The following is a 26,763-nucleotide window of genomic DNA, read 5'->3' as shown; positions in this document are numbered from 1 at the left end:
CTGTACTTTGCCTTTCTACCTGTATGCACAGGGTCAACTTCAAACTGGATAGTCTTGACACATATTTCAGTTTCCCAAGAATCTAACCTTATGTAAAATATCAGCAAACACAAGTGTCTTTACTGAAGATTCCACAGGTGAGATGTAAGAGGGAATTACAGCACACAATACCAAGTTGACAGGTTAAAAGTCCATACTGGATATATTTGTTCCCTCTATCCTCTCTTATCCCTGGCCCCATGAAGACATTCACTTTCTGACCTGTCTGCCTCCTAGTCTCCAGACTTGTTTGCTCTCCACTTTTTTTAAGTTTATTTATTTATTTAGAGACAGACAGAAACTGCATGAGCAGGGAGGGGGAGGGGGGGAGGAGAAGAGAGAATCCAAAACAGGCTGTCTGTACTGTCAGCACAGAGCCCAACACAGAACTCGAATTCACAAACCCGTAAGGTCACGGCCTGAGCTGAAACCAAGACTTAGCGCTTCACCGACTGAGCTACCCAGGCGCCCTTCCACTTTTCTACAATTAGGCTGGGCAGGTCAGTTATATCTCATTTCTAACTACAAAGCAACCTAAGTAATTTTATCATAATGTTCATCAAACAGTGAGCCCCACCTTTAAGGCTACCCCTAATCTTAGGGGTATTCTGAAGTTTTGTTGGAAACCGAAGTTATAGGGCATTTTTCCCTAACTCTGTGTATTTCCATATTTCTGTTTAGATTCAGGGATTTACCTCATTTTCATCACGTTTTTGTTATACCTTTCAGAACTTCCCATTTTACTCTTCTTCACTGTGCAGTGTTGCTGTGGATTTATTTGTGTTCTCAAATTTCTTGTGTCGCATCATTGTAATTTTGGAAACAAGGAGAGGGAGTATATGCATCTGTGCTGCTACTTTTGAAAATTACTTTCTTACCTCTTATTTAAAGGTTTAATATTTTGGAAGTCTATTTAATGCATTAATCTAAAGTGCCATCTTAAACACACACACACACAAACACACACACACACACACACACACACACACACACACTCCTAACACTCTTTAGTACTTCTGAGACACATGCACAAAATGATGAAGCATGCTATGCCTGGAGTGAAACTGTAGAAACTCCCCAAAGCCCATTTAAATAGGGCTGGCCTCCCAACCATTAGAGTTTCTAACCTACAGAGAACAAACTGAGGGTGGCTGGGGGGGGGGGGGATGGGCTAAAATGGGTGATGGGCATTAAGGAGGGCACTTGTTGTGATGATCACTAAGTGTTGTTTGTAAGTGATGCAACACTAAATTCTGCCAATAGTGTAGCCAATACTACACTATCTGTTAACTAACTTGAATTTAAATAAAATCTTGCAAGAAAAAAACTAATTGGGTTGGCCCCCAACTGCAAACTAACCTGTTCAGGAACAGGAAATTCATACATAAAAACGTCCCATTCCTAGTACATACTAGCTCTGTTACCATGGGCAAATTACTTTAGAGGAAACAGAAAAAGGAAATAGGAAAATATTTTTAAACATCTATGCTTTCAAACGTAAAGTAGAAGTGATTATTTTCCTAAGACTGGAGAATAGAGACACTAGAACTGGAAGATATTGCTGTGGAAGTGGTTAGTGACTGAAAGGGACAAAAGGTGAGAAAACAAGAAGTAGTTAGAGCTGTGCTAAACAGAGTTGAAGTTCAGTTGCACAAATGAATTATTCTGCACCCTCAATTTATGAGGTCCCCAGTTCTTCAAACCTCCCCAAACGGACACACACAGAAAATCACCAAAGGAAATCTCTTAGATCTCAAATAGAATAAACTCTATTCTCAGGTTAAACAGCATGCATTTGATTAATTCATTTTTTTTTTCTTAAGGCTTCTCTTAAGGGCCATTTCACCAATTTTTTCATGGATAACACCAGTCTTGAAGAACTAGAATATATTTCTTGGGCGCAGTCTCCTACTGGGGTGCTCTTCAGACAGGAGTGATATTAGATCATGAGCCTCAGGTTGTAAAACATCGCCATCATCATAATAAAGAAAGGGTTTTCTAAGAGATACATATTGGATAAAGAAATCTCTGTGTTGGCAAAAATGCTCCTGTTCAATGAAATTAATGTTAAGTCCAGGTGAAGCAAGGAGCTAGTTGCCTGAACTCCATCTGTTTGAAATGATCAACATGTTTTCCTTTAATGAAGAAAAAAAAGTTGATAACCAAAGCCAAAAACCTACTCAAAATCTGAACATGGTAATACTAGCATTTGTCACTTCCTCCCATATTTTAATCCTTCAATGCTAAAAAAAGACACTTAGATCACTCAAACAAGAACAAAATGCCTTATTACAAAATGTTGGACAATTTAATAGATTTTTTTCATTGCCTCCCTCCCCCACCTAGGCTGAAACTTCTAAGGGATATGACTAAGAAAAGTTTGAGAAAAGCAGTACTCCTTACTGCCATGTCACACTATGTCATATGCTAATATGGATAAGATAATATTAAGAAAGCAGCTATCACTATTTAATAGAATGACCCCCAAAGGCATCACTAAGAGTTCACAAATGTACTAGTAAGTTCTAACCAGTCTACAGACATTCTACAAAAGCACAGATAGTGCGGGGAAATCAAAAGGTAAGGTAAATTTTTATGTAAATGAAGAATGTATCATGAAATCAAGCCTGAAGGAACAGAAAATTCCATGAAGCTATTTTGCTTTTATTAACTACCCATGTTGCAAAAGAGCACTCCTCTTGTAAACTGAAAATCCACTGATACCTTAAGCCTCATCAGAGACAATCAAAGGAAAGAGAAAAGAGAATAGATCAGTGAGAGCTCAAAGTCAAATTTTATTTAGCTTTTATGTTAAATAAAAGAAAATTTAATGCTAACAGGATGGATAACAGTGACAATATTCTAGATTTATGTGCTACAAAACAACGAGCACTGAAAGACTCTAGCATACTATTAGATAAAACTGAATTATTTGATAGCACTTTCAACCCAATAAAAATGGAAAACCGGGCTTAATAAAATAACTCAAATATGACAAAGGTATTATGAATAAAATAAAGTTGTCACAATAGGTCAACTTGTTACTCAATCCTTCAACAAGCTTTAACAACAACTTAACCATGGTGAGCACATGAAAATGAATTAAATTAGTTGGCCATAGAGACTTTAAATATCCTGAAAGGTTTATCCTTTGTTACATGTATTCCAAAATGCTCTTATGAATCAAAGGAGCATGCTTATGCTAATCTTCAAATTTCTGTTTTTAGATAAAAGTATACTTTTACCTCAGTATACTTAGTATACTCATAGTATACTTAATTTTAATACTTAAGTTTTTACTTATAATAAAAACCTTATTAAGGTGTTTCCATTATAGAATATATCACATAGTTAGAAGACAAAATGTCAAATGTGAGCAAAATCTCAACATTTAGCCAGAAATCTCAACTCCATTACTAATTTCTTTAGGGTAATTTTAAAATATGCATTCATAAGAAGGTAGTGGTATGCAAACACCATCATATTATAATACATATAATATTGTACATCTAATATTGCTTACTCGTATTTATTTGCATACCTGATAGAACTGTGAGAATTTAGAATAAATTACCTTTGTAGGACTCCTGGCAATTTTTATTTCAATTTGTACATTTATGAATAGCCCAGATGGGAAAATCTTATTTTTATCATCAGAAAAATAATAGTTATTCACAAAACTTAATTTCTGAGTAAATACAAAATTAGAGATGTTTTCCAAAGAGAACATTAGTAAGCCATGCAGTTTGTACTGGAATTTCTTTAGCTTATAGTTTTCAAGAGAGCGTGAAGTATGGAATCTCTGGAATATGAGCAAGTCGACACATTTAAGCACCTTTTAACTACAGAATGCCCTTTTACCACTTCCATATCTCACACCTCATCTTCAAAAAATGTGCAACAAAAAGAAATGTATTTCTGGAATACAAGTGAATATATAGTAATAAAGTATAAAATGACCTATTTACATGACCCTATTCAAAATGTTCCACAATATATTTTCAGCAGTTAGATTTGGTAAAGAGAATTTAAGGAATTATCAGATTTGTTGTAATAATGTAAGCTTAAGTGCTTTAAAAAATAACATAACTCAAAAACATAAGAATACACCTAAATGTATGACATAATTGTGTTGACAACAGAATATACATTTACCAGGGAGATTTGTAAGTTGATGATAACGGAGACATAGGCAACTTTATGGATAGAGTTAATTGGCAAGTCTCTTAGTCCCTTTGATTCTTGGCTACCTTATTTATAAAATGGAAGTAATAATGCATGCTTTGCAAATGTGTTGATTGGAGTTGAAAAGAAGATATATATAAGATACCTGGAACAATAAATACTATTTCACTTTTTGTTCCCATTCCCTTTTTTTTTTTATGACAAAGCTTATTATATACAGGCACCAAATAGACAATACAGATGGGAGAAAGTGTTAAGTTTAGTTGTTTTTGCACAATGAAGTGTATTACTTATTAAGACACCAAAATTATTGATGGTGTCTTAGATTTCTGGAAAGTAGAGTCAGATGATTTTGTGGGTGAGTGCTGAACAAGGGGCCTAGACCTGTGAGGGACAAGGAGAGCAGGACTGAGTCAGGGATGGGGGGAAACTGTGATAGAACCACCACCCTGAAGCTGGAACAGCCTTTCAGAGTTATCTGCCCACTTTTGAGGCAAGGAGCTGGGACTTTTTGCAGGATGCCCCCAAGAAGGGGACAAGTTCAGGAGAGGTAGCTCCCTTCGGCTGAGGGCATACTTAGGGAAGAACCAAGCAGGCAGTACTCCCAGCTCAGCAGGAGGGACCTTGGAGACTCAGGACAGCGTGCATGGTAGGTGGCAAACACATACTCTATATAACTACTTCCTCAGAGTACAGCATTGGCACAAATTAAAGTTAGGTCTTACCGGTGGAGACAGTGGCCTATTAATTAATTCATTGACATAATACATTTTCTCTCTGTGATCTTCAGATGATCATTTTCCCTAATAAGTGAGATGACATGAGAAATGCCACAGTTTGCTCAGAAATAGAGAAACCAAATTTTAGATACGGTGATTGTCTATCTTGCTCACTCTTGTTCTCTGTAGTGTGTATGAGGATATGCCTTTAGGCATATAATTATACAATGTTCTACATATATTAAAGACAGAAATGAAAGCATACTTTTCTCCACTTAGACAAGCCCAAATGAAAATAATAATTAGTTCCATGTCTATTGTGTATTTTTATTTGCATCCTTAAAAATAAACCAGTTAGGTACAAGGGTTGGATGAATTTAGGTAAGCATCTATATTGTCATATTCCTTTCTTGGCACGATTGTATTTAATTATTCCCATTTGAAATCAGGACTGAAGATTTTCTAAGATGGAAGCAGTTTATGGCAGCCAATGTGCAAGTGTGCACATTCAAGAAGAAGAATCAAACAATTCTCCTATCTTTCTCTAAATAAAAATGATAATGTTCTTGACTAAGAATTTCTAGGATCCTTTATTCTTAGGATTTCCATTTGAAGCTTGGTTTCTGTGTGGTAAAGGAATAGCCATTAATAGATACATAAGGCTTGGAATTGGGCTCCTTTCTTATTACGAACAAGTCTAAAAGAGTACACTTTTAAAGTGGGGAGACAGGGGAATATGTATAAGAAATAATATGTTTGCGTATTAATGTAAGGTCCTAGAACTCAGTTGTGAGTTTGATTGCCTGTAGTCAGATCCACCTGCAGATAAAGGGGAGGGCTGCTCCCAAGTGTAATTCCGGGCCAAACTAATAAGACCTAACCCAAGTATTCTCAGTAATTCATGGTTGTTTTTAATAACTTTACTAGATAGAGCCTTGGAAAACATTATATAAATAGAAAATGTAGCAAATCATTTTGTTAAGTACCATATTGGTCAATGCGTTGTTGGAAATACGGAAAAATATGATTTTTTTTTAACGTTCTCTTAAACTGATTTCTCTCTTTGAATAAAGAAAGGCACTGTTTCTACAGAATATTTATTCTGAGGAAGCAAGTAGACTTCAGAAACGCATGTATGTAAATGATTAAAACCTGAGTTTTATCGCTAGTTTGACGTTCATCACACTATTTAATCGATGTTATCCCTAATTTCCACATTTACAAGAGGAAGATAATGGCAATCTCCCTGTGGTTGTAACGAAAAATGAAATAGGAAAATGTACATGAAGCCTTTACCACAATGTTAGCCCATAATAAATGCACTGGCATGATTTTTGTCCTCGTTTCTTTCTATGATACCATTTATTATTCCTCCAAAAGACGTTTATAAATGTTAAGGTAGGTGAAGTAAAATACCAAAGCTGCCACCATTATCTCCAAACAATACAGACTTAAAGAACAACTTGGAATTGAATGCCATTGCTCAAAAAGGTTTAACCTAAATGTAAGTACAAGATTAAGATGTTCAAAATAGAGGCTGTGAAATAAATATTTTACACATGACTTACCAATTCATCTTATGCCTAATGAATTCAGTAGTTCTTAATTTTTCTAAACAACTATTTTTGCGTTTTACATGTCTTTGACCAATAACACCCGTGACTCTTTGTCATACAACAGAAAGAGAAATGTGGAGTCCTATTAGAATATTTTAGCTTAGTCATACTATATAACACAAAGAAAGGCAAATAATTTCCATTTTTAAAATGTACTTTTTGCATCTCATTATTTGGTAACCTTGAAGCAAGCTACAAATTCATATCAAACAATCTTTATGATGGTGGTGCCTAGGTGGCTCAGTCGGTTGAGCGCCCAACTCTTAATTTCGGCTCAGGTCATGATCTCACAGTTCCTAAGATCAATCCCTGCATTGGCTCTAACAGTGCAGAGCCTACTTGGGATTCTCTCTCTCCTTTCTCTCTGCCCATCCCACAGCTCACTCTCTCTCTCTCAAAATAAACAAATAAACATTGTTTTAAAAACTCTTCATGGGGTGCCTGGGTGGCGCAGTCGGTTAAGCGTCCGACTTCAGCCAGGTCACGATCTCGCGGTCCGTGAGTTCGAGCCCCGCATCAGGCTCTGGGCTGATGGCTCGGAGCCCGGAGCCTGTTTCCGATTCTGTGTCTCCCTCTCTCTCTGTCCCTCCCCCGTTCATGCTCTGTCTCTCTCTGTCCCAAAAATAAATAAAAAACATTGAAAAAAAAATTAAAAAAAAAAACTCTTCATGATGTCAAACATTGGAACAAATGAAAATTCAGTCTCATTTTTATATATCATTAAATTAGGTAAAATATACCTTATTTGAAAAAAAAATATACCTTATTTGTCAAACATAAAGCATTCAACAAGAATACAATACTGTAACATTTTGTTGTTGCTATAGTTTTAGGTCTCCAAAGGAATCCACCCCTCCTCTCCCTCACCTCTCCATGCTTTTTCCGATAAACTTGGATTTGTTTCCAAAAGTATTTTTATGCTAATTTAAAAATCTCTTTACTCCAAAACCCAACCAACATACGCTATCAAAAAGTATTCTAAAATGATTAAACAAACCATAAGTTTCGCCTAGAAAATTTAAACAATCTGTAAGTAGTGACAGATCGTACTTTATTGTTAAAACACCTACTTGAGAAGATGTGTACTTTTCTCAAACTGCAATCTTACTAACTTATTGAAGCCCCTAACATGCAAGAACAAACAAAAACTTTAACATTATTCTTTTAAAGGATATCCATTTCCAAAAAACTACATTAAAGGCACACATCAAGGAACTCCAATGTCAACTTTTTCAAATTATATCAAATAAATACCTTGCAGGGTCATGATCACAATCCTAATGCAATTAACTATATACAACAAAGAAAAGTTCCTCTTTTCATCCAAAACACTGTGAAAGATTATTTATTTTAATGTAGTATGCCAATCAAGCTTTTATGTAATATTCTATCTTGGTTTTAAAAATAGATTAACCCACTCTTTTATCTTTACATCTGCAGGTACACAAATAACTTAAGTCGGCGATGTAAAATGAAGAATATATTTTTAGAAACACTTACCATTGTCATTTTTCAGCATCCCATTGCTCAGTTGTTTTAATCTCTTTTGATGTGATTTGCCATTGTAGTGGATTTGTGCTTGAGCTGCAGAATTCAGCTGAATGTTACAAACGTTGCACAAAGTGAAATTGGTATGTTTCTTTTCTCTTTCTGGTTTTTCTTCAAAGTCATCAGGTAAAAATTCAGCCTCGCTCTCTCCATCTTGTGCACTTGTGAAATCTAGGGGTGCAAAGAAATTTATGGATAGGCTGACCAAGACTTCTGGATTCTTTCACAGTACTGAATGGGCTAGCAATTGAGCACTGTTCTAGATAATAAGAATTCACATTTTTAACTTTCTCCCATTTCAGTAGGTTATTTTCATACTATCTAAAAGTGGATAGCTTCTTTAATGGAATATAAATGACAAATATTTCACTTCGTTTTTTCTATGTCAAATAGTGTGCTAAATGTCTGACAAGGGTTTAGCAGGCGTGACCTCATTCAATTATCCTAACAACAGAATAGGCACTATAGATTTTCCTGTTTCATAGCTGAGGAAACTAAGGTTTAGATCAGTTAAATAACTTGTCCAGGGTCACAGAGCAAATAAATGGCATAGGTGGGATGAGCATTCCGTTTTATTAATCTCCAAAACACAAATTATTTGTCATCTTGTTCTCTAGCATATGTTTGAGTACTGGATATTTCCCTTTAGACTCAACTAAATAACAGTCTCTTATTTTTATATTCTTTGCCAGTTATGTAAAGTCACATCTGGATGGATACATCCTACACAAACAAAAATGCTCAAACTGTTTCAATACCTAAAATTGTATATTTTACACCCGGAACACAAAAGAAATTTTGAATACCCAAGATATCTTCATAAACAGGGGGTGCAAAAAGTGTAACTTATTAAAGGATTACAATGGAATATATTATTTTTGGACAAATATATGCTTTGTATACTCAAATCCAAGAGAAAAGGGCCACTGACAATCCCAGGACCTCTGGCCTTATGATGGTAACAATTAACTACTGCAATACATATTTTACTATTCGTTTACAAATTACTTAAAACAATGGCTCCTTTCTAAAATTTTTCTGTGCTTTCACTACATGGGACTCTGCATAACTGTTATGACTCAGATTTGACTTCTCCATTCTAATTTTCCAGATACTTCAAAGATTTATTTTACTCTCTTTGAAAATATTGGCAGAGGAAAACAATTATTTTAACATCCACTTTTTAAAAATTTTATATAATGTTTATTTTTGTATATAATGTATATAATGTTTATTTTTGAGAGAGAGAGAGAGAGAAAGAGAGAGAGAGAGAGACAGAGCATGCGTTGGGGAGGGGCAGAGAGTGAGGGAGTCATAGAATTTGAAGCAGGCTCCAGGCACGGAGCTGTCAGCACAGAGCCTGACGTGTGGCTTGAACTCACCAACTGTGAGATCATAACCTGAACTGAAGTTGGAGGCTTAACCAACTAAGCCACCCAGGCACCCCGATATGCATTTGTTAATTGCCCACTGTGTGGCAGGCAATCTCCTAGGTGGTGGAGATAAACTGATATGCAAGACAAGGATGGTCCTTATCATTATTCAGGTTACTAATAATGATAAGAAGGTCATGTGTTTTGGCATCAGGCAAATGAGATAACAAATGCCACGATTATTTGAACAATCAAAATTGAGCTGCTAAATCAAGCCAAATACCTAATACTTGAAACTTAAAGGATTTTCAAGTATCTAATTTCCAAAAGAAGTAAAGGATTTTAAGTATATAATCCATGCTTTTGGGGGGAACTCATTTACTTAAAAATATGTTAATCTTATTGTAAAAAGGAAGTTTCATCTTGCTTACTCAGGCAGCCCCTATTACATAATACTAAGTATACAATTTAAGTGGTCATTTTTAAAAGAAAATAGATTTTGTGAAATGATTACATAATTTTAGTTAAAGCTAAACATATACTAAACATATCAGATTTTCTTATTTTTTTAAATGTTTATTTATTTAAGGGAGAGAAAGATTGTGAACAGAGGAGGGACAGAGAGTGAAGGAGAGACAGAATCCCAAGCAGGCTGCATGCTGTCAGCCCAGAAACCCAAATGGGATCCAATCCCATGATATGTGATCATGACCTGAGCTGAAATCAAGAGTCGGACGCTTAACCGACTGAACCACCCAGGCACCCCTAGCTTTTCTTATTTTATATATATATATAAATATATATATATATATAAATATATAAAGCAATTTAAGTGTCTACCCCAGGTTGTATTCAGATTGTTTCAAAACTGTTTTTTCTAGAGCTGATTTACATTTTTACAGTCTTTTATCTCAAATATAATTAATGAAAAAAATTAAATATATGATGGTATATGTAATTACTGTGATATCGTGTAGCCAATAAAGCAGATTGGAAAAATGTACAACATGGGAAATTCTATATAATTAAGAAAACACACACATGTAAATTTACGTGTATGTTCGTAACTATGTAAAACACAAATAAGACTTAGAATAAATGCAAGTAGTTGCTGATTACGAATGGTGAAATTAGCGTTGTTGTTTTTTCCTTCATCTTTTCCATATTTTCAAAATTTTACATAATGACCACTGACTACATTTATTATTTACAAAAAAAAAAAAAAAATCAATGTACTTGAAAGAAATAAGCCAAAAAAAAAAAAAAAAAAAGAAGGAATCTGTATCCTACTAGATGAATGGTAGGTTTGTCAGAACTAGGCCAAACAATACATGAGCTCTTCTGACACATGATTTTTAATAAATATATGCATTTGTTTGGAAGGAAAACTTTTCTTCCTTGATTCACATTTCCACCTTGACCCATAAAATAAGAATGTCTGCCAACAATTTATTAGGGGGAAACACTGGATAAGAAATTTTCTACCAAGGCTACGAGATTTATTTGCTTACACATAAGAGGTACACAGATCACAAGAGAAAGTGAACACTTTGTCACCAGAGTCAACAATTTTGCACCGGGAAGGGGAGAGGCAAGGATAACAACTCGTAAAGGAAATAGAAAGTAAGATATATTAACCATGTGGCATGAACACTAGAAAAAAGGAAATCCCAAATAAATTCTCATGCTTGGGGTGTGATATCACAAAACATTTATAGAATCTCCGAGAAAATAGCAATGATTCAAATGGCACTCTCTATCATAGGAGGCAATATGCATAACTAATTTTTACTCCTAATATAGTAAAAGCATTTCTGGAAGGGAAATTTTGCTCATTTGAGTTTCATTGAGAAAAATTTCAGTGGTCATACATATGCTTTATGCAACTAGCTTGGAACCCAAACGATTTTATCAATTCATCCATTGTTTTCCCACCTAACCTCTGTCCATGAAGACACTACGAAATTCTGTGGCTTAATACAATAATGTGAATCTAGATTGTACCATGTGATAGCTTTAAGGATTAGAGTTATCCTGGGGATGATCAGTATAGGAATTAGTCAATTGCTTGTGCGTGTGTTTTAAATTTTGTAGACATAGAGTTTAAATTAATCCTATGATTCATAGACATAAAGAGGGTACTTAAGAGAATTCATCTTTGGTAAGCTATATGAGACAATGCATCTGAGCACAACTTGAAAAAACAAGTGAAAACAATACTTTTCTGGGAGGTAAGAGGGTTCTTGATGTTGATTTATAGTACGTTGTTAACCCACTTGAGACCCTTCTGAGGTAGAAGCTGATATGTCACCACTTGTGCCAAAGCACCAGCTTTTGGTGTCAAGACTGCCCTGAAAAGTGCTGATCTTTTCTTCCCCACACCACCCCCAGGGTGACAGTCCGTAACCCTGGTGCACCCAATGTTTAGTGTAACCCGACTTATTACTAACCAAAAGTTGGAGAATGGACACAAGAGCCAAATGAAGGAGCTCCCAGTGACCAAAGTTGGAACAACTAAATATTGTATTATTGGATTATATCCCAAAGTATAGAGTATTTCATATTCTAAGTATATAATGAGTACCCACTGATGACTAAATACTGATATTAATAAGTAAATCGGGAAGAAGATGTAAACCCCCTATAAAGAAGTAATCCAAGTAATTTAAATAGTTATCCTCCCCCGGGGGGGTGGAATATAACTCTATATGCCTTACGTGTAGGCTATACTTAGTGACTTGCTTCCAAATAATAGAGTACAGAAAGAGGAAAAAAGTACAGTGGAGAAAATTGACAACCACTACCTGAGCAATGTAATAACAACAGTGATAAGTCAGGGTGACAGCAAGTATCTTTGATATGACACGTTGAGAATGGTATTTCACCTCTGCATATCCTCTTCACAAAAATACATAACCCAAGTCCAAGCATGAGAAAATTTCAGACAATAACAAAATGCAAGACATTCTACAAAAATACCTGACCCTTACTCCTGAAAACTGTCAAGGTCATCAAAAATAAGGAAAGTTTGAGAAATCATCACACCCCAGAGGAGCCAAGGGAAATAGGAAAACTGAATGAAAGGTGGTACCCTGGATGGGGTCCAGGAAGAGAGTAATAACACTGGCTAAAAATAATAATAATAAAATCTAGATAAAGTATGGAGTTTCATTAATATTAATGTATTATTATTAGTCCATTAGTTGTAACAAATCACCCATACTAATCTGTCAACAATGAAAGAAACTGCGTGGGTGGGGTATATGGGAACTCTACTAACTTGGCAACTTTTCGACAAAATTAAAACTATTTTAGGAGTGCCTGGGTGATTCAGTCGGTTAAGCATCCAACTTTGGCTCAGGTTATGATCTTGCAGTTTGTGGGTTTGAGCCCCACGTCAGGCTCTGTGATGACAGCTCAGAGCCTGGAGCCTGCTTTGGACTCTGTGTCTCCCTCTCTTTCTGCCACTCCCCAGTTCACATTCTGTCTCTCTCTCTCAAAAATAAATAAGCATTAAAAATTCAAAACTAAAACTATTTTAAAATAAAAATATTATTTATTTTAGATTGGGAATAGGTCAGGGACCTACTTTTTTTTTTTTTTTTTTTGGTCTCTTTCCTTGATGCATAAAACAGGAATTTCTTTAGAATTTTGGTAGTCTGGGAAGGAACTAAGAAAGAAGCTTCTCTTCTTTTATGCATCCCTTGTTCATTTATCTCCAAGCATGAAAATAAGCTGTGTGATTGGGAGGGTGAGGAAAAGGATCAAGGCCTCATATATGGCCCACCATCACGACTCTGTATTTCAAATTCACTCAGAATTACATTCTCTTATCTTCTCAGCTACCATGTGTGAACTTAAAGTGTAAAGGCTTCACATCCCTGAATGAAAGACCCATATGACTGCATGTGACTGGGGAGGTAAATGCAATTCAGACAGGAAAGTCTGGGAAATCCAACATGGATCATGGTTCCAAGCCATTTTCTCCAATTCAATTTGCCTATTAAATAACTAACCAACCAGGTGCCTGGGTGGCTTAATAGATTGAGCGTCCGACTCTTGATTTTGGCTCATAACCCCAGGGTTGTGGGATTGAGCTCACCTGCTTAAAATTTTCTTTCTCTCTCCCTCTGCCCTTCCCCCCTGCTTGTGCTCTATCTAAAATAAAATTTAAAAAATAACCAACTAACCCTTAAATGAAAAATTTAACACACCTTAACCTTAACTGAGGCCTTTTGTCTATTTACGATTAGTTCAATCAAAATTAAGAATGAGCTATTTGCACGCACGCTTGCACATACACATACACACACACACACACACACACAGAGTGTTATCCAACCTATCTCCATATAATTAAGAATTCCAAAAGTCCATTTTTGGTTAGTATTTAAACTCTACCACAACAATCAACAAACATTAATATAAAATTAGAAGCATTTACAGGAGTATATATTATTTGATGAACAAACCTAATTTAATTGAGTGGAAAACTTTCTCTAAAGATGATGTCAGTGTTTTGTTTCAAAGTTAACAAGCAAGGTTCCATTCTCTTGCCCATGATTGCTTTTATCTCTTATTCTTGGATCTGCTACCTTATCAAAATGACAAGCCTTTAAATTTTTCAAGAAACTTAAGGCTCTACAATAATATCAAGTGACAGGAGATGACATCTGCCAACAGGCAGTTTAGAGCACAATAAACCATACTTTAAAAAGGGTTTTACAAATGACCTATAAAATCATACAATAGTAAATGGCATCAATAAACTAAACTAAAATATTATTGGTTTTTCAGTGGCTTCTCCTGTCATAGAATTTTTTTTTAAATGAAACAGATAGGGACTTATAAATATCGAACACATTTAGCACAGACCTGCTTCCATAAATAGTGAGACAACCAAATACCAAACACTAAAAATCCCCTTAGAAACTTAGGTATGACCCTATATCTAGCAATTATTTGTCATTTAGGTGAAAATAAATAAAAATATGATCTATAGATATGCCATGGTGATACAGATGATAAATAATGTAACAGCCAGCTACTAAAAAAAAATAGAACTCCCAAGTTCAATTGATAAGCAGCTTTAATTCTTTGAGTTTTGATAATACTTATACATGGACAACAAGTGATAAATTTTGCCTATTTCTTCAAAATCAATTTCTTTGAGGAAATAAAAGTAAAGGTCTAAATATTGTTCAAATGTAAGATAAAGTTTGTTTTAAAATTTTTTTTATTTTTTAAGCTTATTTATTTTTGAGAGAGAGAGAGAGGGAGAGAGAGAGAGAGAGAGAGAGAGAGAGAGAGAGAGAGTCAGTGATGCAGGAGGGGCAGAGAGAGAAGGAGACAGAAAATCTCAAGCATATTTTGCACCATCAGTGCAGAGCCAGCCCAATGATCTCACAAACTGCGAGATCATAATCTGAGCCAAAGTCAAGAGTAAGACGCATGATTGAGCCCCCAGGTACCCAAAAAAGTTATCATACTGAAAGGAAGAAACTACTGATACTAAATCCCTAAAAAGTTTATTACACTTCAAAAAGTTTTCTCAATTGCTTTACCATGAAATAAAAGAAAAGTACTTTTGGGTGAGGACATGTAATTCTAGACCATTTCCCTAAAAAGAAATTGTACTTTGTACAATCTGTACAAATTCTTATAGAGTTCGTAGTTCATTCTTGTATGACTAATTGACTGGCTCAATAAAAAATAGAAGCTAAAAAATATAACAAATACTTCATTATTATTTGTGAGAATATGATCTTACAAATGCAACTGTAAGACATCATTCTGAAGAAACCTTTCAAAGGTCATGTTAAAAATTAGAGAAAAGATGTGAAGATCTTGAATAAGTATTCATGAAGCAAAATACTTAGAAAAATAATACTATGCTACTGCTATATGACTGGACCGTGATTACTTGGAATAAAATTTCCAGAGACAATATTATAAATGGATTTTAAAAACCCTCATTTAATTTGAAATAACTTTGAAAAAAAAAAAAAAAAAAACAGCCATGAGGTACCTGAAAGCTGATTCTAGCAATGACAAACATTGTTATCAAAGTTTTCAATAAAGTTGCTTCTTGAAATTAGGATCAAATATGAAACATAATAAGTAAATATTTTAAAATCTAATCCTCAATCTTGAAATTTATGAAAGAAAATTGGCCATTATTTTCTTGGTAGAGAAAATGAGGGATTAACTTTTAGTCAACATTTCCTTGAATTGGGATTTAAATGGCATAAGTTACATCTCTACTTATATAGATACAGGTATTCCAAATGAGCTGCAAGAAATCAAATGAATTCAATAGTCAAGTTTCCTCTGCTTTCAGGACTAATTTTTAAAGTATTGTATTTTACTGTAATGGTTAAATATTAAAGATGTACATTATATGCATAACAGATAAACTACATTTCTAGCATTTCACCTTTGAGAAAATTATAGATCACAGTATTCTTCTACATTTCAATATCAAAGTTGTAAATAGTCTACAATTAGTGCTATAAAGTACCAACACAAGAACAATTTTGCATTGATCTCATTCCCCACTAGAGAGCAGTATGAATTTAAAATTAAATCTACAGTATCGAGATTCCCATAACACTAGGCATAAAAATAGCATTACTGTAATTTTGGAAATATATAATACATCCACACATATTCATATATACAATATTTAGCTTTAGTAGCATGCAATATATACACAGTATATCTAATTAATTTCACATAAATTCACCAAAACCTAGCTCTACAAATTAGGCAAAATAATCTAGAGGAATGGCACAGAAAAGGAGACAATCTAAATCAATAGAATCATCATATGTTACTATAAGTTCTCTATTAATGAGCAGCAACTGTTTTATATAGTTTTCTGATTTAAGTATCACTGTGGAGCTTTAAAAATGAGTACACTTTAATTAGCATTATCTTACCTTTATGACAGGCAAATGATATTATAGAAGATTACATGAGACAAGTCAAGGTTAATGGATTATTATTTCAATTACAGTTTTTATTACATCATGGCATTAAACCAAGTTTGTCAGTTTCAAGAAGATTATGGTTTTCACAAGGTGAAGGAAGGCTTACTAAATATTCAAGGATTCACATGCAGAAATTAAACTGGAAATGTCAGGATAAGATACAGAATGAAACTTTTAAATATATTCCTTTCTCTTTCTCAGGCAGTGGGCTTTTAGAATTGTAAACTCAGCATCAGCCATTTCTATTTTGAGGACTCAGATAAAGAAATTTCTACCTTATTCTTAAAGTGACTAGAATGAAATCATGGCTAGAATCTCTGAGACCAAACAAGAGCTCATAGTTTAATCTCAAAAATGAAAACAAAGGCAATTCTTATTTTTTTATAAAAGGCATTCTATTCAAACCTATTTTCTGTAGTTGGATGTATCTCCAATTCCAATGTAATTAATGTCATCCCTTAAAGTTTCAAAGTCCTATGAAAAAACTTCATTACTGTATTTTTTACAAACAAGACACAGATATTTTCCTATATTCTGACTTTTTTTTTTTTTTTTTTTTTTTTAGGAATTCTTCATAAATCAGTTATGACTTCAGGGCAAAACCCGGCCCCCTGGATTTATGCCACCCAGTATCTCCGCTATGCTCTCTGGGTAATTGAGGCTGGATTATGAGCCATGCTCTTGAGTTCTCAGGATGTATGTTTTTATGATACTATTTTAAATACGAACCCTGTTCCCTTGAGAATGAACCAAATATCTTAGCTTTCATTTGTATCCTGCTTTGCATCTAAAACAGCTTATATAAAACTTAAAGAGTAGTTTGCCCCAGAAAAACTTCTGAAGACCTAAATTAGAGAGAGATTGTTTGGGCTTATATCTGGCAAAAAATTCTGCAAGGGAAGGAAGGAGGAAACCAGAAGCTCACTGAAAAGTGATTCGACATATTTATTAAAGCACCTCCTTTGTGTATACCATTCCTTTAAGCACCTGGGAGAGTAGCACACCCACAAAGCAAACATTCTAGTCTTCTGCAAGTTTGAGAGAGGGTGAAAATGTAGGTTATATTGACTTGAGGATGACTTAACGATCGGTTACATGCTAAGGGAAGAGTAAAACTGTGGTATTTATTGCAGTTAAGATCTAGGTTTGCAAATTCTGCAGTTGGATGCTTGAGCTGTTCATTGAAGAAACAGCTTTATTTATTTTAAGAGACAGCTCTTATTCATGCTTTAAGTCCCAGGATTTTCTTTTTCTTTTTTTCTTCATGGACTCTATATTCTGAAAATACATTTTGAGGGCACCTGGGTGGCTCAGTCGATTAGGTGCCGACTTCAGCTCAGGTCATGATCTCATGGTCCGTGAGTTCGAGCCCCGCATCAGGCTCTTTGCAGACAGCTCAGAGCGAGGAGCCTGCTTTGGATTCTGTGCCTCCCTCCCTCTCTGCCCCTCCCCAACTTATACTCTGTCTCTCTCTCTCTCTCCCTGTCTCAAAATTAAATTAAAAAAACTTTTAAAAAATTAAAAAAAAACAGTTTGATATTTTTGGGATTTCGGCTATTGTCCATGTCTATTTTTTTTATAATATGGACTTTCTTGTGATACACATGCAGTTTTACCATAACCATTCTTATTAATGACATAATCACTTAGCTCAATGTTTCCTTTCACACATGCCCACCCTGGTATCAGAGGATTAGGGGAGATACTACTGATAATTCAGAATATCTACAGACTACATAAAAATATCTTCTCGTATCAAGAGAAAGTTCCCCGAAAAGATATGTGCATTCCAACTGTGGCAGACAATGCTCTAAGATAGCCCCCATGATACCTAACTCATAATAGTCAGACCTCTGCATAGTCTACCCCCCTGGAGTGTAGGCAGAACCCATAACTTGCTTCCCACCAATAGAACATGGTAGAGGTGATGGGATGTATGTAATTATAAAGGCATTATTATGTTATGTGAGAGGAGATGTAGCTCCCATTATATGAACAGAAACTGTCTTTCCCTTGCTAGCTTTGAGAAAGCAAGCTGCCAAGTAATGAGCTTCCCTATGGACAGGTCCACTTGGCAAGGAACTTAGGGTAGTCTCTGGCCAACAGCCAGAAAGAAACTGAGGCCCTCATAAGCAGCTGAATGGTACCAACAAACACATGAGTGAGGACGTGGTTTCTTCTCCAGTCCAACCTTAGATGAGACCACAGCTTTGGCTGATGTCTTGGTAACCAACTTCTAGAAACCAAAAGGAATCAAAAGGTCTGTCACGACTTCCCTTAATCAGCGTTCTTCTTCATTATTTCAGGTAGCTGTTAGCCCTGTGCTCTCAGATGATATGTTTTGTTTAGAGCTGTTTGCTCCAAAACTCTTAAGCCCTCACCCACACAATGTAATTGGTATGTCACTGGATTATTTACTCTGGGTAAGAGTATTTCAAGAAGCCAATCAGAGACACCTTATGTTTCACCTTTCCCTTTTGGTCATCAGCTGCAAGCTTGCAGAGGACCCAGAGAACCTAGCTGAACAATGGCTGGACTCTTGATGCTCAGAAGCTATGAGGTAATAAATCTGAGCTGTTTTAAGCTCTTCAGTTCACAGCAATAGATAACTAATACATCAACTAACTCTTCTGTATTAATTAATAGTAACATTAGGAACTAACCCAAATTTCCAAGGAATTAAGAAACACTTCCACAAGCTTTTAAAAAAATGGTTTAAGTCATATCTTTCTTAAATGCTTCCATTTAAGATATCCCAGCTATCTGATCCCCCATACATATAAAACATATTTGAGTAAAACAAATAGAAAAATAAATAATTTCCCCCACAAAGATCTAAATGACCTGATGTACATCCATGACAGACATCATTAATTAATTATGACAATCTTCCAGAGTCTGGATTTAGTTTCACACACTCAACACATCAATGTAGGGATCCACAAATTGTTCACATCTGCCATATAAAATGAAAGTGTATTTGCTATACAAAATACATTGATTAATGTATCACTGTCAACCCTAGAGAGTAGTAGAAATCGATTTAAAAATAAGATAAAACTAAAAACAGTTTTATAAAATAAGCTGAAACTACATAGTTTTATTTTGGTACCATTTAACATATTTTTCTCCATTATCAGAATAAGCTTGAAGACTGTTAAGTTTGTAGAATTCAAGAATTCTACACCCAGTAAAAATAATCCACATTTTAAATGACTTTGTTAAATTGTGGCAGTTGTTGTAAATAAAAAGTTATGTATAGGTGGTAAATTTGAAACAAAACATAGCTATACACATAACAGAAGGTGTTCTTTTTGTGTCTAAGAGATTAGTACAGATTTCATTATATTCATGTTTCTCAGATGCATGATATTCAGATTTAAGCTCCAAATAGAGACATGATTAATATGAATACAGGTCTAAGAAGAGATGTGAAAATCCATTAAATATTAGATAGTGGACTCATAAATTTAAATTATAACAAATTAGTTTTCTTTGACCTAAAAAAGACAAAGAAGAATCTTGATAAGTCTTAAAATATATAAAGGAATATTATTAAATTGAAGGTGGTTTTCAGCTTATGTCCATTTCTCTTAATGAAAGAATAATAATACATGACTTTAAACTACAGCATGAATAATTTAGGTTATATATAATACTATCATTAAGAAAGAAAGTTCTTTGGGGGCGCCTGGGTGGCTCAGTCAGTTAAGCGTCCGACTTCAGCCCGGTCACGATCTCGCGGTCCGGTCCGTGAGTTCGAGCCCCGCGTCAGGCTCTGGGCTGATGGCTCAGAGCCTGGAGCCTGCTTCCGATTCTGTGTCTCCCCCTCTCTCTGCCCCTCCCCCGTTCATGCTCTGTCTCTCTCTGTCTCAAAAATAAAATTAAAAAAAAACGTTAAAAAAAAAAAAAAGAAAGTTCTTTGGTTGGTGTTTTTCTTTTCTTTTCATTGTTTAATAGGCTTTCATTCATCCAGGATGGTTAAAATTAAATCCTTTTAAAGATTAAAAGGTGGATTCTGCTCTTTTCAAATGTTCTGACCTCCAGAGAATGAAAAATTTCACTAACAAAGATTCTTTATGAAATGGAAATTTTCTTATAAAAGTATATTTATATCCTACCATTAATACGTACTTTCATTAAACAATTTTTAGTAGGCAAATAAATTATAATTCCCTTTGTATGTTATTGTTTTAAATGTTTATTTATTTTGAGAGACAGCGTGCAAACCCACGCATCGTAAATGGCGGAGGGGTAGAGAGAGAAGGAGAGAGAGAATCCCAAACAGATCTCACCAATCCTGAGATCATGACCTGAGCGGAAATGAAGAGTCAGATGCTTAACCAACTGAGCCACCTAGATACCCCTTGGATGTTGCTTTAAAAATAAATAAATAAATAAATAAATAAATAAATAGTAAATAAATAAATAAAGTTTATTTATTCTTTTTTTTTTAATTATTTTTAACGTTTATATTTATTTTTGAGACAGAGAGAGACGGAGCATGAACAGGGGAGGGGCAGAGAGAGAGGGAGACACAGAATCAGAAGCAGGCTCCAGGCTCTGAGCCCTCAGCCCAGAGCCCGACGCGGGGCTCGAACTCACGGACCGCGAGATCGTGACCTGGCTGAAGTCGGACGCTCAACCGACTGAGCCACCCAGGAGCCCCAAAGCTTATCTATTCTTGAGAGAGAAAGAGAGAGAGTGAGTGAGATGGGGACAGAGAGAGAGAGAGAGAGAAAGGAGGCAGAATATCCAAAGCAGTCTCTGTGTTGTCGCACAAACACCGATGTGGGCCTCGAACCCATGAACTAGATCATGGCCTAAGCCGTAGTCATAAGCTCAACAGACTGAGACACCCAGGTACCCTGAATGTTGCTTTTTAATTGAAATGGTATTTAGCAAACGCTTCTTGGCCTTTTGGCTAAGATCCAGTGAAACGAAATTTAACAAAATGTTGGGTCTTAGGGCTATGAGTGATTTTTTTTTTCACTTTCTCCGTAGCTTGAGATTCTTCTTTAACTCAGCTTTCATATTTAAGACATATGGGGTACAAAACCACACATTTCAATGTGTCAGTAGTTGGATTTTACCTAAATATCATCTCTAATTCTCTGGTAAATCCAAAGATCACTTGGAGGAGTTCTCAACATGAATTTACAGTGTAAGGGGCAAGGCTCATCAAAGTGTGCTGATCCTAACATTTTGCAGGTGTGTGAAACCATCACCCCTCTGGCTCTGTTTCCACATTTGTAGAATGAAGGAGGTGGGCAATTGATCTCTGTTCCCTTCTTTTTGATCTGCTTATTTATTTTTGAGGGGAGGGGGGAGCACATGCCAGTGAGTGAAGGGAGGAGCAGAGTGCATGGGAGAGAAAGAATCCTAAACAGGCTCCATGCTCAGCATGGACCCCAACCTGGAGTTCGACTCCATGACCCTGGGACCATAACCTGAGTTGAAATCAAGAGTTGGACACTCAACCCACCAAGCCGCCTAGGCACCCCAGACCCCTGTTCCCTTCTAATGATACCAAAAGGTCGTCAAGTGACACTTTGTATTCACGCTCATGTATCCATTATAGACCTTGCTGCAAAACTGTGTTTTGCCTTTAGAATAATTTTTTTAATCTGATATTTGTTTTGACTTTAAGAGTTAATAAACGATTTTCACATATATTTTCTCAACTAATTTTCCTCTAATTGTGCCAGATCTCAAATCTTCAGCAATGGATGTGTTAATTGATGAGACTACTGCTTTTGCTTTTGCGCACCAAAGGAAACCATCAACAAAGCAAAAAGACAATCTACTGAAAGGGGGAAGATACGTGTAAATGATACATCCAATAAGGGGTTGATATTCAAGGGGTTGATATAAAGAACTCATACAACTCAACAACAAAAAACAATCTGATTAAAAAATGGGCATAGGACCTGAATAGACATTCTTCCAAAAACATACAAAGGGCCAACAGACACATAAAAATAATCAGGAAAATGTAAATCAGAACCACAACGAGATATCACCTCACACCTGTGAGAATGGCTAAAATCAGGAAAAAAATAAACAAGTGTGGGTGAGGATGTGGAGAAAAAGGAACCCTCACGTACTGTTGGTGGGAATGTACATTAGTACAGCCACTCTGGAAAACAGTATGACACTTCCTCAAAATATTAAAAAAAAAAAAAAAAGAAATATCATATGATCTAATAACTCTACTACTGGGCATTTACCCAGGAGAAAAAAATACTAACTGAAAACGATATATGCTTATTGCAGCATTATTTACAATAGGCAGGACATGGAAGCAACCTAAGCACTTAAAATAGATGAAAGGATAAGAAAAAGGTAGTATTTTTACACAACGGCATACTGCACAGCCTAAAAAATAAGATTGTGCTATTTGGGACAACATGGATAGACCTAGAGGTATCATGCTAAGTGAAATAAGTCAGACTGACAAGGGCTAATACCATATGAAGCCAATCATATGTGAAATCTAAAAAAAAAAAAAAAAAAAAAAAAACAAAAAACAAATGAATACACAAACACCTGTAAACACAAAGAACAAACTAGTGGTTGCCCAAGGGAACAGGGAAAATGGGTGAAGGGAAGTGGGAGAAAATAGGCTTCCAGTTATGGAATGAATAAGTCATGGAAATAAAAGTCACGGCATAAGGAATATAGCCAGTGATATTTTAAAAGTGTTGTAACAGATGATAGCTACACTTGTGATGAGTATAGCATAATGTATAAACTTTTCAAGTCACTATGTTGTACACTTGAAATTAATGTAACATTGTCAGCTATACTGAAATATTTTTTTTAATTTAAAAACAAAGACTATTGCTTCTTACTGATATATCTCAGAATTAAACTACTCAAGCAAAATCTTGATGGCCCAGGAGTCAAGAATGGCAAAGTGTATGAGAATGCCAAAAAGTTCCTTGTTCAACACTGAAGGTTTTAAAGATTTGTCATTCCATATACCTCTAATTTTTAAATTTAGAAGAGAGAAGACACAAATCCTTTTTTTAATCCTACCTTTTGAGTTATGTTTAAATTAAAATGTTTTAGATAAACATGGCTTTCCTTTCAGAAATGTTGAAATCAGCAGATATGTTAGTATATATTGAATATTAACTATTGAATATTAACTAACTTCAGATCATATAACTGTAATTTACCAAATGGGAGAGCGATCTAATTTACCTGATCCAAAGTGCCAGTGATGAAAATGGAAAAGGCTATGGAAATTTTAAAATGGTAAACTTGGGGAAACAAAGGTATAGAGCAACAATGAACTAGGAAAGAAACAGGGGTGCCTGGGTGGCTCAGTTGGTTGAGTGTCTGACTTTGGCTCAGGTCATGATCTTGTGGTCCATGGGTTCCAACCCCATATCAGGTTCTGTGCTGACAGCTCAGAGCCTGAAGCCTGCTTCAGATTCTGTGTTTCCCTCTATTTCTGCCCATCCCCCACTCACACTGTGTCTCTATCAAAAATAAACATTAAAAATTTATGAAAAAAAGAAAAAAGAGAAATAGAATACTAAGAGAGCATTTAACCAAATGAAACATTATAGTAGAAAAATGTTTCAAGATAGTATTCTCAATCTCATACTCATTTCTAACTCAATAATCCTTATCAGTAAAACAACTGTAATTGTTGCCTTAGTGCAAGCTAGACTACAATTCTAAGTGCCAAAAGCAGGCAGAGTGATATTTTTTTCCCTCAAATCAATTCACAAATATATAAATATGTTGCAAAACATTCAGCATTCATGCACCCCCCCCCTTTTTTTTTAATGATTCCTGTCCCCATGGAAAAGCACCCTTGAAAGGGAGATGTTAGTTATGTTATATCTGAAATCTTCCCAGGAAAGAAACAGTATTTATCACGGATTGTTTTCTTGATTGAAAGATGACTCAGCCTAAAGAACTCTCTTATTGCACAAAGATGGGACAATGGTAGAAAGCTGGCATGATAGAATATGTTTATACTAAACTCCTGCTGGTTTATTTTAATGCAACTCTTAATAATAATAATAATAATAATAATAATAGTTTGCTAAACTGGAAATAGGCCTAAATTGAGACATTCCTGGACAAAAGCTCACACTTTTTTAACAATTTCAAGACTCACTTTTACATTCCAATTGGTTAATTAAGCAAGTTTATTCAATATACACTGCAGTTAGAAAGTGAGACTTCTTTAGGAACTTGAAAAGAAGAAAAGGATCTGAAGAATTAACCTTTGAAAAGGGATACATTATGGGTTACAAAAGAGATTTGCAAAGTTACCATGGAAAGAATGCTCTCAGGCCAGCACAAACGCAGAGGAAACTTGAAGTAACTTGAACAAAGGCCACCAGATTGATGAAAAAAATACTGACGTCATGGGATTGTCAACCAGGAAAGCATGTGAAAGTCAGAGAGGCAAGAGTCCCATGATCTAGTAATGCATTGTCCCGTGGAGACCATCCCTGTAGAAAAGAAGTGGTCTTTGGTACGACCATCTCTGTTGTGAGAGTTGTTGCAGGCTTCTGTGTCCTGATACCACAAAATTCTTGGTTCCTTTAATTCTCTTTGTCCTGATTATATGACCAACAAGCAATCTTTTGACTTTGATTCGTCTTTCCTTATACGTATCCAGGGGAGATGTGTATAAGGGGAGAATGAGCTGACTGTAGGAACTTGATAGGATTTCGATCCCATGGAGTAAATTCCTTCTGAAATCCTAGTGTCCTACTTCATTTTATGCTCCTGCTAGATGGACTACACCCCAGTATTCAACAAATAGCCTTGTTTGAAACACGTGCTCGGAGTAATTGGCACTAATTCCCTATTTAAAATGTGTTCATACTTAATTCGTGTTTTTAATACTAATAAAAATGTCAGGGCTTTTTAAGTGTGTGAAAAAAGACTAATAAATTGGGAATGCAAGTTGGTGCAGTCACTCTGGAAAACAGTATGGAGATTCCTCAAAAAACTAAAAATAGAGCTACTCTACTACTAGGTATTTATTTCTCCAAGGGATACAGGGGTGCTGTTTCGAAGGGACACATGCACCCCCATGTTTATAGCAGCACTATCCACAATAGCCAAAGTATGGAAAGAGCCCAAATGTCCATCAATGGATGAATGGATAAAGAAGATGTGTATACACACACACACACACACACACACACACACACACACACACACACACAATGGAGTATTAGTCGGCAATCAAAAAGAATGAAATCTTACCGTTTGCAACTACGTGGATGGAACTGGAGGGTATTATACTAAGTGAAATTAGTCAGTCAGAGAAAGACAAATATCATATGACTTCACTCACATGAGGACTTTAAGAGACAAAACAGGGGCGCCTGGGTGGCGCAGTCGGTTAAGCGTCCGACTTCAGCCAGGTCACGATCTCGCGGTCCGTGAGTTCGAGCCCCGCGTCAGGCTCTGGGCTGATGGCTCGGAGCCTGGAGCCTGTTTCCGATTCTGTGTCTCCCTCTCTCTCTGACCCTCCCCCGTTCATGCTCTGTCTCTCTCTGTCCCCAAAATAAATAAACGTTGAAAAAGAGACAAAACAGATGAACATAAGGGAAGGGAAACAAAAATATTATAAGTACAAGGAGGGGGACAAAGCATAAGACACTCATAAATATGGAGAATAAACAGAGGGTTACTGGAGGGGATGTGGGAGGAGGGATGGGCTAAATGGGTAGGGGGCACTAAGGAATCTACTCCTGAGATGATTGTTGCACTATATGCTAACTAATTTGGATGTACATTTTAAAAACAAAATTAAAAAAAAAGACTAATAATTTAGAAACACTTTTTCCCCCTAGGTGCCATATACTGATGAAACACTTCACAAATATTAATTCATTTAATTTTTAAAACACTGCCAATGAGGGTTACATTGTATCTATCCGATAATTAACCCAAATGTATAGATGAGAAAACTGAGGCACAGCCAATAAGTAGCAGAGCTGAGTTTTGAACTCTGGCACCAGCTGTACAGTCAGTGCCTAATGTTATCTTTAATCCATGTTGTAACAAATAAGGAAATTGTACAATCTAAGACCCCCTCACATATGAAAAGGCACGTGTACATTCTTAAAGTTTACGGCCATCCTTTAATGAAGCTTCTTCCTTTCTTGGTTCAGCACCTTTTTCTAGCAGCAACGTTTAGCTGGCATCTTGTAGTCTGGGTACAGTGCAGTCATTTATTTAATTGAGATCTATTAAATAAAATGGCTATGCACTAATCAACAACATATGTTTTTCAATTAACTGA

At 35.6% G+C, this 26,763-nt stretch overlaps 1 protein-coding gene across 1 annotated transcript in view; it reads right to left on the bottom strand.

The window, feature by feature from the left end:
• The window catches only part of ZNF385D (zinc finger protein 385D), a 901,583-nt gene that overhangs the window by 668,603 nt on the left and 206,217 nt on the right, over positions 1–26,763 (bottom strand). The window contains exon 2 of the mRNA XM_040480081.1: positions 8,060–8,278. Coding sequence (XP_040336015.1) covers positions 8,060–8,278 — 219 coding nt within the window. The remainder of the gene's footprint in view (positions 1–8,059; positions 8,279–26,763) is intronic.

Source organism: Herpailurus yagouaroundi, unplaced genomic scaffold (genome assembly GCF_014898765.1).
Source record: "Herpailurus yagouaroundi ecotype Mexico unplaced genomic scaffold, PumYag 159, whole genome shotgun sequence".
Taxonomy (NCBI): domain Eukaryota; kingdom Metazoa; phylum Chordata; class Mammalia; order Carnivora; family Felidae; genus Herpailurus; species Herpailurus yagouaroundi.
Note: the sequence above shows the minus strand (reverse complement) of the source record. Positions and strands in the feature narration are given on the sequence as shown.